This window comes from Ammodytes marinus (assembly GCF_949987685.1).
Source record: "Ammodytes marinus genome assembly, chromosome: 7".
Lineage (NCBI taxonomy): Eukaryota > Metazoa > Chordata > Actinopteri > Uranoscopiformes > Ammodytidae > Ammodytes > Ammodytes marinus.
In genome coordinates, this window is record NC_137211.1 from 29,353,055 (window position 1) to 29,365,605 (window position 12,551).

Below are 12,551 nucleotides of genomic sequence, written 5' to 3' on the forward strand. Positions count from 1 at the left end.
TCATAACTTATCAGCATATCAGTAATGTATTTTGGCCCTAAACCATTTAGTGCTTTATAAACCAACATCAGTATTTTGAAATCAATTCTTTGAGTGACTGGAAGCCAGTGTAAAGACCTCAGAACTGGGGTAATGTGATCCACTTTTTTGGTCCTAGTGAGGACTCGAGCAGCAGCGTTCTGAATTAGCTGAAGCTGTCTGATAGATTTTTTTGGAAGGCCAGCAAGGACACTGTTACAGTAGTCAAGTCTACTAAAGATAAATGCATGGATAAGTTTTTCTAAGTCTTGCTGAGACATAAGCCCTTTAATTCTTGATATGTTTTTTAGGTGGTAGTAGGCTGATTTATTAATTGATTTTATGTGTTTCTTGAAATTCAAGTCGGAGTCTACAACAACACCAAGATTTCTGGCTTGGGGTGTGGCTTCTAACATAACGGATGTAAGCTGTGCGCTGACTTTTAATTGTTCATCTTTGGCACCAAAGACAATTACTTCAGTTTTATCGTTGTTTAATTGAAGGAAATTTTGGCACATCCAATCATTGATTTGTTCAATGCACTTACTCAGTGCCTGTATCGGACTGTAGTCTCCTGGTGATATGGTTATGTAAATTTGTGTGTCGTCTGCATAATTATGGTAGCATAATTTGTTCTTATTCATAATCTGAGCTAGTGGGAGCATGTAGATGTTAAATAGAAGAGGGCCAAGAATGGAACCTTGGGGGACCCCGCATTCAATATTTGTCCGCTCAGATGTGAAATTGCCTATTGACACATAGTAGTCTCTATCCTTTAAGTAGGATTCAAACCAGCTTAGTACAGTTCCAGAAAGTCCAACCCAGTTTGCTAGTCGATCTAGTAATATGCTGTGGTCAACTGTGTCAAAAGCGGCACTGAGATCCAGTAAAACTAAGACAGAACTTTTGCCACTGTCTGTGTTTAAGTGGATGTCATTGAGGACCTTAACCAGAGCAGTCTCAGTACTGTGGTGTTGTCGAAATCCTGACTGGAAGACATCAAAGCAGTTATTCATTGCTAAGTAGTTATTTAGCTGTTGATAAACAGCTTTTTCAATGATTTTACTTAAAAATGGTAGGTTAGATATGGGCCTATAATTTTTCATGAGTGATGTATCTAGATTGTTCTTTTTTAGGAGTGGCTTGATGACTGCTGTTTTCAGGGCCTGTGGGAATACACCTGTCTGAAGGGACGTGTTGACAATTTGTAGAACATCTGAGGCCATACAGCTAAAAACAGTTTTAAAGAAGCCTGTGGGCAGAATGTCAAGGCAACAGGATGAGGAGTTCAGGTGTTGTATAATGTCCTCCAGGTTTTTGTGGTTTATAAGATAAAATTCTGTCATTGTATTTGAATTGATTTTAAGAGGGAACACATATGTTGAACTTGGTATTGATGCAGTGACAGCTTGTCTAATTTTGTGAATTTTCTCAGTAAAGAAGGAGGCAAATTCATTGCAGGCCCTCGTGGAAAGATGCTCAGACGCTACTGGCACAGGAGGGTTTGTTAATCTGTCGACAGTAGCAAACAGGGCACGTGCATTGTTGTTGTTTTTGGTGATAATGTCAGAAAAGAAAGAATGCCTTGCATTTCTCAGTTCTGAGTTAAACGTGCACAGTTTCTCTTTGAAGATGTCATAATGAACCTGGAGATTTGTTTTTCGCCACCTGCGTTCTGCTTTACGGCACTCTCTTCTTTCTATTCTGACCTGCGGGGCATTTCTCCAAGGAGATCTTTTCTTACCAGAGACAACCTTCATCTTAGTGGGCGCAATAGCATCTATAACACTTGTAAGTTTGCCGTTAAAGTTGTCTAAGAGCTCCTTAACTGAGTTACAGGGGAGGGGTGGTATTAAAGAAAATGCTTGAATAGATATTGACATAAATATCTAAGAATAAAGTTTAGCTTAGTTAGGTTCTTGGCTTCCAAAGACCTTGGGCCCCCCAAGTGGCTGGGCCCTAGAAAGCCTTCCCACTTTCTACCCCTTATGGGCGGCCCTGGGTTACATTGGCACTTAAATGTGTTAAATTGTACTCTACTACTTGCACTTAATGCCCATGTTTGTGTACATGCTGTGGTGTTTTATGTCTGTTGTTGTCCTGTACTGTTCATATGTTTTAAACCACTACCTCCTCACTGTAAACCAATTGGCCCTCTTGGGACACTAATAAAGACTTTGAACCTTGAACTTGTGTCGGACTGGTAGGTGGCATCAGTTCGTAAATAGAAGTTCTGTATACAGTACTCTTTGATAGTTGGGTCATTCACTGGTAAATCACTGATCGTTCCCTAATATCTAGCTATGAAGATATAAAGGAAAAGTATTAATATATCACTAAAAGTTTACTATTTGGGGCGACTGTGGCTCAGGTGGTTAAGCGGGTTGGCCAACGATCCAAGGGTTGGCGGTTCGATCTCCGCCCGGCCACCTGTGTCATGGTTGTTGTGTCCCTGGGCAAGACACTTCACCCACCTTGCCTTGTGTGAATGTGTATGATTGCTGTATGTTTGAGGTGGTGGTCGGAGGGGCCGTTGGCGCTGAATGGCAGCCACGCTTCCGTCAGTCTGCCCCAGGGCAGCTGTGGCTACTCTCGTAGTTTACCACCACCAGTATGACTGTGTGTGAACGAATTGAACGGAACGGAACCTTGTAAAGCGCTTTGAGTCACAGAGAAATAAAGCGCTATATAAATCCAATCTATTATTATTACTATCTATATAAATTAAAATATTGCATTCAAATGAAATCAAAATGACAGCTGTTCCCGTATGTGGTTGCTACGTTTACTGTTGGATGTTATAACTGTGGTTGGCCTGCACTCCATTATACAAAAGGGTTCATTTTAGAAATGAGCAGCAGTGTCGTTGTCACGTTGCAGATATTATTATGTTGCCTTCAAACAGAGCTTAAAGAGGACCTATGATGCTTTTTGACTTTTATGACCTATAAACGTTGTTATGATGATTCATAGTCATGCTTAACCATACTAAATTATCAAATAATGACTTACATGCATTTCGACGTATTCCCTGCTGACCGTCTGGGGTGTCTGTGCAGAGCACTAAACACTATTCTAGCCAGTCGAGAAGTCACGTGTTCAAAGCGGTCTACCCTTTGTAACTTTGTGACGTCATATGTAACTTTGTGAAGTCACCACGCAGATGTTTCCATGTATGGTAATGCTGTCACTTCCCTGTTCGCGTCTGCCTCGCGCCCTTATAGGTCCATGCTCGCGCTTCCCGCCACTGAAAGTGTTCCGGAAGGAAGGTAACCAATCACAACGGAGTGGGGTTTGCAGGAGGGGGGAGGGGGGAGCGGAGATTGCCGAAGCACAGGCGGAGGGAGCGGAGATGGCCGATGCACACACACTCAAGTGTTGACAGGACGTGCTGGATCGCCAAAATAAGAGAAAGAGCTTCCCGAAAATCTACATAGTTTTTTGTGATGTGATTTGTGTCAGGTTGCTCTATAGCAGTGTAAAACAAGAAATTAAGACCAGAAAAGTAGTATAATAGGTCCTCTTTAAGTTTCTATCATGGACATAGACCAGTATCATTTAAACTCCTGACAAAACACTTTCTGGGAAACTGTCAACAAGAGCTGACGCCAAAGCAAGGCTCCTTATCCTCTTTGACAATGCTCAATTATTGTTTCGCCCTGTTGCCCAGATAGATTTCATGCTGAAGAAAGAAAGAAGGAAAAAAGGGAACAATAACCACCATTGCCTCTCCCATTTATGTCACAAGGTGTGTCCTTGCAGTAACTGTAACATGTTCCACTTGCATATGAACAGGTAATGTTTGAAGGCATTAGTACTTGCATATTTTAAAAGGCTAAAACAAAAACAAAAACGCAAAATATGCAAATAATACAAATCCCCTTCATGCTCTAAAGCAATCCATATCAGATCTTGTGGTGTAAATAATAAAAAATAATAATCTTGTTCACACTAGAGAACATCTGTAGCGTGAGTAGGAACTGAGGTGTTTTTAATGTTTATTTCTATATGAACATGTGTACTTACTTTCTTTGCCAGCTTTTTGGGATTTTGGGATCTCAACTTTAGGAGCCTCTTTCTTGGGCATTTGTCCTTTGGTGCTTCCATCCCCTCTCTCCTGCACAGGCAGAAAGAGAAGTATGAGTAGATGTCACAAAGAATCCATTCTAAAAAAGAGATGCTACATCACAAGGGAAAGCTGTTAAGTGACTTTACCCATAGACAGTTTTTGGATAAATGGTCTTGTAAGGAGATATACAGTGTAATGCACCAGTGCTGTTATGGCTGAATCAGTCATCTCTTTTAAATCACTTCTTAAAACACATTTTGTAGAAATGCTTTAATGTGATGCCGCCTATTTATTCTTTTTATTCTCTTCCTCCATGTCTTTTTACCCTAGCACCTATTAATCTCGTTTGGTTTGTTGTGTGTATATATGAGTATGTGTATTTATCTTTTTGTATAGGGGAGAACAGGGTAATATGAGACACTTTTTACATTTGCGCTCCTATAAGCGAGCTAAAATGATTTATCAGTCAAATTTACACATTTCCCATTAATTCAGCATGTTTTCTAGAAATGGGCATTAGCAGAATTTATTCAAGACAAAGGGCAGTGAAAATATGATTGGTTTTAAAAAAAGTTGTCTTGTGTCTCACTTTACCCCAGCTGTGGGGTTAACTGAGAAAGGGGGTAAACTGATCCACTTACTTTTTCCACTATGAAACTACCATAACAAAACACATGTTGTAACAGTTAGAATCCTGCCAGCTAGCTTGAAAACCAAATATTCCAAAGCTAATGTAGGTGATTAATATTTTTCTGCATTTGTTTTATATGGATCATTCATTGAATAAAGACATATTACTTAGAGTCTATTGATGTTAAAGGTCAGTGACCTTAGGTCGCTCTCCTGTCCCCCACATACAAACCATGCCCTTGCTGACACCCCTTCAACCATCAACCCCCACCTCCAGCCCACATCGTCTTTGTCTTATTCAAACTTGCCTCCTTGCTACCACAAATATAATGGATTCATTAAAAGAGGGCACAGACACTGTCTCACTTTACCCCACTGCCACAATTTGAGAAAAAACTACCTCTCTCAGCAATTCAGGCTTATCTTCAGTTATCATCATCACTCACATGGATTCATATGTTGGTAGTTCATCAACATGTATAATATAAGTTATTTCTTCCTGAATCAATTTGCTTTGGCACAACAATCGATTAAGTTGACAGTAAGAAAATGTACTTTTACATGCAAAAAATAAATTTTTGTGAAGAAAACATGCTTACAACATCCCCATGAGGTCCTCTCTTTCATGGCCAAGGGGAAATGAGAGGGGCTTGAAAACATATATCTCACATGAGCAAAAATGTGTTCCATTGCCTAGATACAGGGGGTGTCTCACATTACCCGATGTCTCGCATTCCCCCGTTCTCCCCTGTGTGTTTTTTTTTATTAGTATGTGATTTTTTGATTGTACTTGATCATATGTATTTTGTTAAAGCACTTTGTAAACCATTGTTTTTAAAGGTGCTATATAAATAAAGTACATGTGGATTGTAACTGATTTTCTGACCACCTATATAGAGTAAGAATTCCACCAAATCTGTGTGGAGTCATAAAAACAAATGAGTAGACATTACAAGAAGTGATGTCATGTCCGTCTGATGACAGCTCCACCTACCGTGATCTCTTTCAAGGCAGCCAGCTGCTCCTGAAGACAGTGGATCTCCTCCTTCTCTTTCTGCCCGTCCTCCACACCTCCGCCCTTCTTCACAGCCTGTGTGAAAAGTGACATCTTCAGCATCACCATCAGGTTTTGTGTTCACTTCCCTGTCTTCTCTCTTTCTCCAGGGAATAGAACTTCAAGCATGACCAATCTGGGGTTCCCTCATATTTTTACAGATACATTTTCAAAACTTTTCCCAGAAATTTTAACTATAACCAATTTTCCATAACCTTATTTTGGGTCTGTTTTCACAATCTTAATAATTCAACTCTTACTGCCTTTTCTCCCAGGCCATGATGTGTTATTATTTGTTGTTAGAAAACAATAAATTATTACAACACGCACTTCCCAGACATTCTTGTGTATAAGCTAAAAAGCAATATTTTTAACTTTATTTCAAGGAACTATTTATGAATAACTTAACAGATATGTTTGGAATTTTTCAAACACAAGCGAAAAATGTGTGTGAATTCAAAACAGTTTCCTGGCCTGGAAAAAGTTTTTTTTTTTTCAAATTTCATAACTTTTTTTCCAGGAATTTCATGGAAATTCCACTAAAAATGACCGTGGGAAGCTTGCATCTGTTTTGCTCGCCACACACTAGCGTTGCAATGAATAATTTTTCTTCTATAAAGAGTTGTATTGGCTCAAAAAGTTCAGCAGACTGTCTGGGCTGCAGTGACATGGTGTGGCTGTGTTTGGCTACAGCTCACACAGATGAGCGCACGATCAGACGGTTTAAGTACTTGAGAACTACTTCACAGCATGGGGAATTAGGTAATGGGAGGGCTAGGTCTTTAATAATGCCAGTAAGAAATGAAGCTAAGCCACTGGGTGAGTCACTTACTTTATGGTACAACGGTATTGCACCGTGCCAGCATTGAAACACAGGTTGACTTGTTTGCTCGCTGCATGTGTGCATACACTAGTACCAATCAACAAATGCTATCTTTCATCACATGTTGTGGTCAGTTACATATGCAGTTTAAAATATAGTTAATTTGGTAATGATTTCAAATACAAATCCTATGTGGATATTAACATAATACCATCAATAGATATATTCATGGATCTGGCAAAAAAAAAAATGTGTACTATTGTGTAATTTATTATATGCAATGAATAAATATTAAAACAAAACAGTAAAAGACAAACAGGATTGCCTGTGACGGCTTTGGCAAAGGGATCTTCTCTGTGCAACATGAAACTAGCTTAATCAAGGAAGATAGGGGGAAACGTCACGTATGCTCCACTAAAAAGCTTGAGTCTATTCATCTTGAGAGAGAACGCCCATCTGCCGTGTTTGACAGTCCCACTCTCCATCTCCCAGCTGCTCCTCCCCGACTACAATCTGTCTAAAAGAAAACCAACAGTGTGGACCCAGCCTCGGCCCCGGGCAGTTTGATGCTATTCATTTTGACACCCCCATTTTAACCAAATTATGAATTTTGTTACATAAAGACATTTGGAGATTTCCTGTAATTTCTAACATCCCATTTTTAAGTGACGAAAAGCATCAATGAAAGATATATCTTCTGAGAAAATAAAACAGAAAAAAAACTGCCTTGCCTGATTGTCCACCGGCTTTCCATCGATCTTGGCAAAGCCGTCAAAGAGGGTTTTGTAGAGGAAGTTCTTGCGTGTGGCGGCGTCGTTGGGTGGCAGGTAGCCGAGTACTGCGGCCCTGTGCTGCTGGTACATGGATAAGGCAATGCGCGTTGCCACCTCTCGAACCGCTGATGCACTGTGCTCCAAAGCCGCTGTACAGAACTGACAAGAAAAAAACTGGCTTTGAACACTAAGCAAGACCTTTGATGGAATTCATACTGTTCCAACATACATTGCTGCTTAAAAGTATGTGAACCCCTTGAGCATTTTGGAATTTTATTTAGTTTAACCATTATTAATTCATTTTTATCAATACCAGCATTTTTTTTAAATTAAATAACAGGTGTGTGTTTATCAATTTCACATTTTTCTTTTCCAGAAATAAATTGTTAAAACAAATAAAACAAATGATTTGCCAACTTTTGTGTGTGCAAAGGTTTGTGATCCCTGAGCTGCATTGCTTAAATCGAGCAGGTATACACCATCAGGTGGGCCAAATTGAGTGATGAAATGGACCAATGTAATGAGAGATCTTTAGGGAAGAAATTGCACTGTAAGCAATAAGACTGTTACAGCTGTGGTTTGACCAACTGATCACAGAGAAACCTTTCTTGGAAAAAAGAGATTTTGTGTTTTTTTTTTTATCATTGACATGAAACTTATTTGGAACGATTTAATTTAAAATGATATACTGTATATATGATAGAAAAAAGAAAAAGGTATTCTACACAACTAGAAAATTGACCTGTGAGCAATGTTGTTGCAATTGATGATCATAACCTTTTGCAGGTCACATCAGTGTATGCCCTGTCTCCACTAAACTTTACAAGGATTCTGTTCTACCTTTTACCAATATACATGTGGACGACAAAGACTTACAGGCTATATCACTGCATAGTGGTGGGATGAAAGAAGAGATTCTCACACTCAGTGGTGCATTCATATATTCCAAATGAATTTCCTTCACAGTCCCACATCAAGCTGAAACTAAAAGAAATAGCCTCAGATGTCTCAATAAGTTGGTTTCCAAAACTGAGCATTTCACTATTTGTAAAATGTGCATAGAAATAATCTCACTGAAGATAACTGACCTGCCGTTTGCCTGCTAAGCTTACAGTACTGGTAACCTCATTCAATAACATAATTATTTTAGTTTCCGTAAATGTACACATAAAGTGGTGTACCCCAGGGTATATTTCATGGGCCTCTCTTATTCCACATCAGGGTGAGAAATTATTCGACTTATATTATTCAACAAGATGACCCAGATGAAGGCGAGAAAACATCTGGTGTACTGTATAGTATACTGGAGAAGAGTTATGCAATGTGTTTTCATTTTGATAAAACCGGGAGAACTGAGCACATTACTCCCATTAACACTCAACAACAAACAACACAGGTGGATCCAACTTCCTCAAGTGCTCAAATCCTTAGCCTTGTCACTTTCAAAATTACATTTAAACTCTCCTCTGCAGAAGTACCTGTGCCTTTGATTATTATTCCCCATGTCCTTTATTCAAATTCAAGCTACTTGGTAGGACACTGTAGCTGCACCATAGCATTTTTCGTCCATCTTTATTGTGTTGGATCAAAAGCAATTCTTAGCCTTGTGTAAGCTAGATGTTTGAAGGTTACCATAACAATCAAACTTGCCTTGAAAAAACCTAATATATACTGTGTACACAAGACGGGAGACCGAAGACTGCTATTTAATAGACAACAGTGAACGTTTTATGCAGCAATATTTGCGGTGTAGTTCAATTTGCAAAAACAGCGCCATTGTTTAGAAAGTACTTTCAAGAGAAAAGTGCCCATGATGACGTACAAAGACGACCCATTATCTCCCTGAAGAGAGTTGGAATGGCCATCCCGCCATGTGGAGACCATTAACATCCAGAGGCAAACAGTGCACAAAGGCCACCCATCCCTCACTCAACAGGCCCCGTGGACAGCTTGCCATTATTCTCTGTTGTCTCTCTGCCGACCACTTCTCATTTGTAGTTACAGGAAATTCAATCGTCTCCCCTTCTCTCTCTCCTGGCTCCCGCCCTCTGAGCAGATCACCCAGGTAACAGTGAGGGGGGGGCGGGGGGAGGAATATGTTCAAACCATGGCTGGGCTACCACTGTAGAGTGGGATCGTCACAATGAGCTACATTAAGCAGTAGAGGTTTAAGCTGTAAGATTTAGTCAGTTAAGTTGATTGAGTGTATACTGTAATTCAGAATATATGATGTGTATTTTCTGCTATTTGTTTGTGTTTGAGGGGGGGGGGCTACTTCTGCCAAACTAATGATATTTTCAGGTATACTGTATGTTTGTGTATGTCCTGAGAAATGAGACAGCTGTCTGTTGTGGGACACATTAAGCACAAGTGTACTGAATGAAGCAGTGAACCGACTGTACTTTTTCATTGAAAGATATATGATATATTGTTGCCCTGTCATAGCAGCATGCCAGTAGAAACACACCTTCTCTGCTGGCCTTGTTTCAGACATGATCCAAAGGCAGAGAACTCAAGGGTCCAAAATATTTTTAGAACCTTGAAAAACTGTGTCCACGTCGGGGTGGCCTCGGTTTTTTATTTATTTTTGTATCTCTGATGGAATTGCAGTGATAACTGATTAAGGGCTTTTTGATATACACTCCCTGTTAAGGCCCTGAAGTTAACATGGGTTAGTATTAGCTAGAAGGCCAACTAGAAACACGTCTCACTTACACAGTGGTTGACCAGGTGTCTTGACAGAACATCAAAGACAGGGAAAAAATATTTCCCAAACCATTCAGTATTGAAACTGGGTTTCATTTTTTAAACTATTGCCTCTTACATAGTTATTGTGAAACTGTTTGAAGTCAAGTCAGTGAGAAACGGCAAGCTGTCACATCTCAATCCTGACTGGGGCAAACATGGGGAGGGCGGCCTTTACAAAGGGGGACAGGCGCTTAGCAATGACATGCACAGACATGCAAACACAGGCCACTCAATGCCACCTGTATGACTCTGGCTCCAGAAGGCGGAGAAGCTCATCGGACCTAAACCTTACAATTTGCTCTGACTGATAGAAGCCTTGTAAAGTCAAGAAGGAGGGCTGAGTGGAGGGGGGGATGGGAGGAAGAGCGGTCATAAACTAGAGGAGGGGTTGGACCTGACGGCATGTTGTCCTGCCCTGGTCTTCTCAACAGTTGGGACAGTTTGCACGTAGATATTAGGTCACTGCTGGAAACCAGTGAGTGCTGAGGGGACGTTAAGTGGTTTCCAATGGTGACAGCATTGACTCAGCTGACGGGAGTCATGGGAGTTTTGGGTGAATAGAACTGAGTAGCCTACAGCAAGCCAGGGAGGGACTGCTCCTCTTCTCAGTTTAGTCACACGGTAATTACTAAGCCAAATGTAACGGACATTCATCTTGATGTGTGCCTCCTTTACAAGTAGTGGAAAAATACAGGCATTATACTGCATTTCCCTCTACATACAGTACACATGCTATCATGTTATGGTAAATATAGTGCTGCTTAAAAGTTTGTGAACCCCTTGAGCCTTTTGGAATTTTATTTATTTTAACCATTATTAATTCATTTTTATTAATACCAGTATTTTTTATATTAAATAACAGATGTTTGTTTATCAATTCAAAAAATTTATTTTCCAGAAATCAATTGTTAAAACAGATAAAACAAATTATTTGACAACTGTTGTATGTGCAAACGTTTGTGAACCCTGAGCTGCATTGCTTAAATCGAGCAGGTTAACACAATCAGGTGGGCCAAATTGATTGATGAAATAGACCAATGTAGTGAGAGATCTTTCGGGAATAAATTGGGTGGCACTAGATAAAACAAAGATCAAACCAGGTCAGTTTAGGCCCACCAAACTGAACCCATACAGGTCAGACATGCTCAAAGGGGAAAAAATCTCAGAGGATCTCAGGAATAGAGTTTCGATGTTGCACATTTGTCTGGGTACAGCTATAAATTCATATAAAAAAGTGTGAGCTCCATCAGTCCACCGTGAGGCAAATCATCTACAAATGGAGAGCTTTAAGAGTGACTAGAAGTGGACTTCCTTCAAAAATATCCCCAAGCGCCACAAGAAAAGGGATCTTTCTGGTAAAGGTCAACCCAAATATTACACCTAGAGATTTGCAGACCATTTGCCACCACCATTCTTCACTTGGGAGAAGGTTCTCTTGGTGGTAGGCAGAGTTGCGTTTTTGCCCAAACATGGCGGTTTTGGTTTATGACCAAACAGTTAAATTTTGGACTAATCTGTCCACAGAATAAGACTTCAGGTATCTCCAGGTGCTCTCTGGCAAAGTTGTGACAAGCAGTTTTTTTCTTTTTTGAAAGCAGAGGCTTCTTCAGAAACCCTCCCATGAAAGCCATGTTGACTGAGTTTTCTTCTTATTGTGGAACCATGCACATCTGTCCCAGATGCTGCAAGAGAGGTCTGCAAATCACTAGATGTAATGTTTGGGTTGGCTTTTAACTGAAAAATAACTTTTCTTGTGGTGCGTGTGGATATTTTTGAAGGACCTCTACTTCTAGGCAGATGTTCAGTCACTCTTAAAGCTCTCCATTTGTAGATGATTTGCCTCACGGTGGACTGATGGAGCTCAAACTTTTTTTAAATTAATTTATAGCTGTCCCCAGACAAATATGCAGCATCACAACTCTATTCCTGAGAACCCCTGAGATTGTTTTCCCTTTTAGCATGTCTGACCTGTATGGGTTCACTTTGGTGAGCCTAAACTGACCTGGTTTGATCTCTGTTTTATCTAGTTCCGCCCAATTTCTTCCTTAATGATCTCTCACTACATTGGTCCATATCATCACTTAATTTGGCCCAACTGATTGTGTTAACCTGCTCGATTCAAGCAATGCAGCTCAGGGTTCACAAACGTTTGCACATACAACAGTTGTCAAATAATTTGTTTTATCTGTTTTAACAATTGATTTCTGGAAAAGAAAAATGTTGAATTGATTGAATAAACATCTGTTATTTAATATAAAAAATACTGGTATTGATAAAAATGAATTAATAATGGTTAAAAAAAAAATCCAAAAGGCTCAAGGGGTTCACAAACTTTCAAGCAGCACTGTAAGTCGTTATTCCTATTTTCCAGAGTGGAAAGGCTACGACTTGTCAAAAAAACAAACAGTAGTTGTTAACAGCTTTAGTATAGATATC

At 39.8% G+C, this 12,551-nt stretch overlaps 1 protein-coding gene across 1 annotated transcript in view; it reads right to left on the minus strand.

Annotated features, from left to right (window-relative positions):
- The window catches only part of cep104 (centrosomal protein 104), a 52,752-nt gene that overhangs the window by 19,447 nt on the left and 20,754 nt on the right, over window positions 1-12,551 (minus strand). The window contains exons 14-16 of the mRNA XM_080030835.1: window positions 7,326-7,526; window positions 5,712-5,807; window positions 4,045-4,135 (exon numbers count right to left, since the gene is read on the minus strand). Coding sequence (XP_079886961.1) covers window positions 4,045-4,135; window positions 5,712-5,807; window positions 7,326-7,526 — 388 coding nt within the window. The remainder of the gene's footprint in view (window positions 1-4,044; window positions 4,136-5,711; window positions 5,808-7,325; window positions 7,527-12,551) is intronic.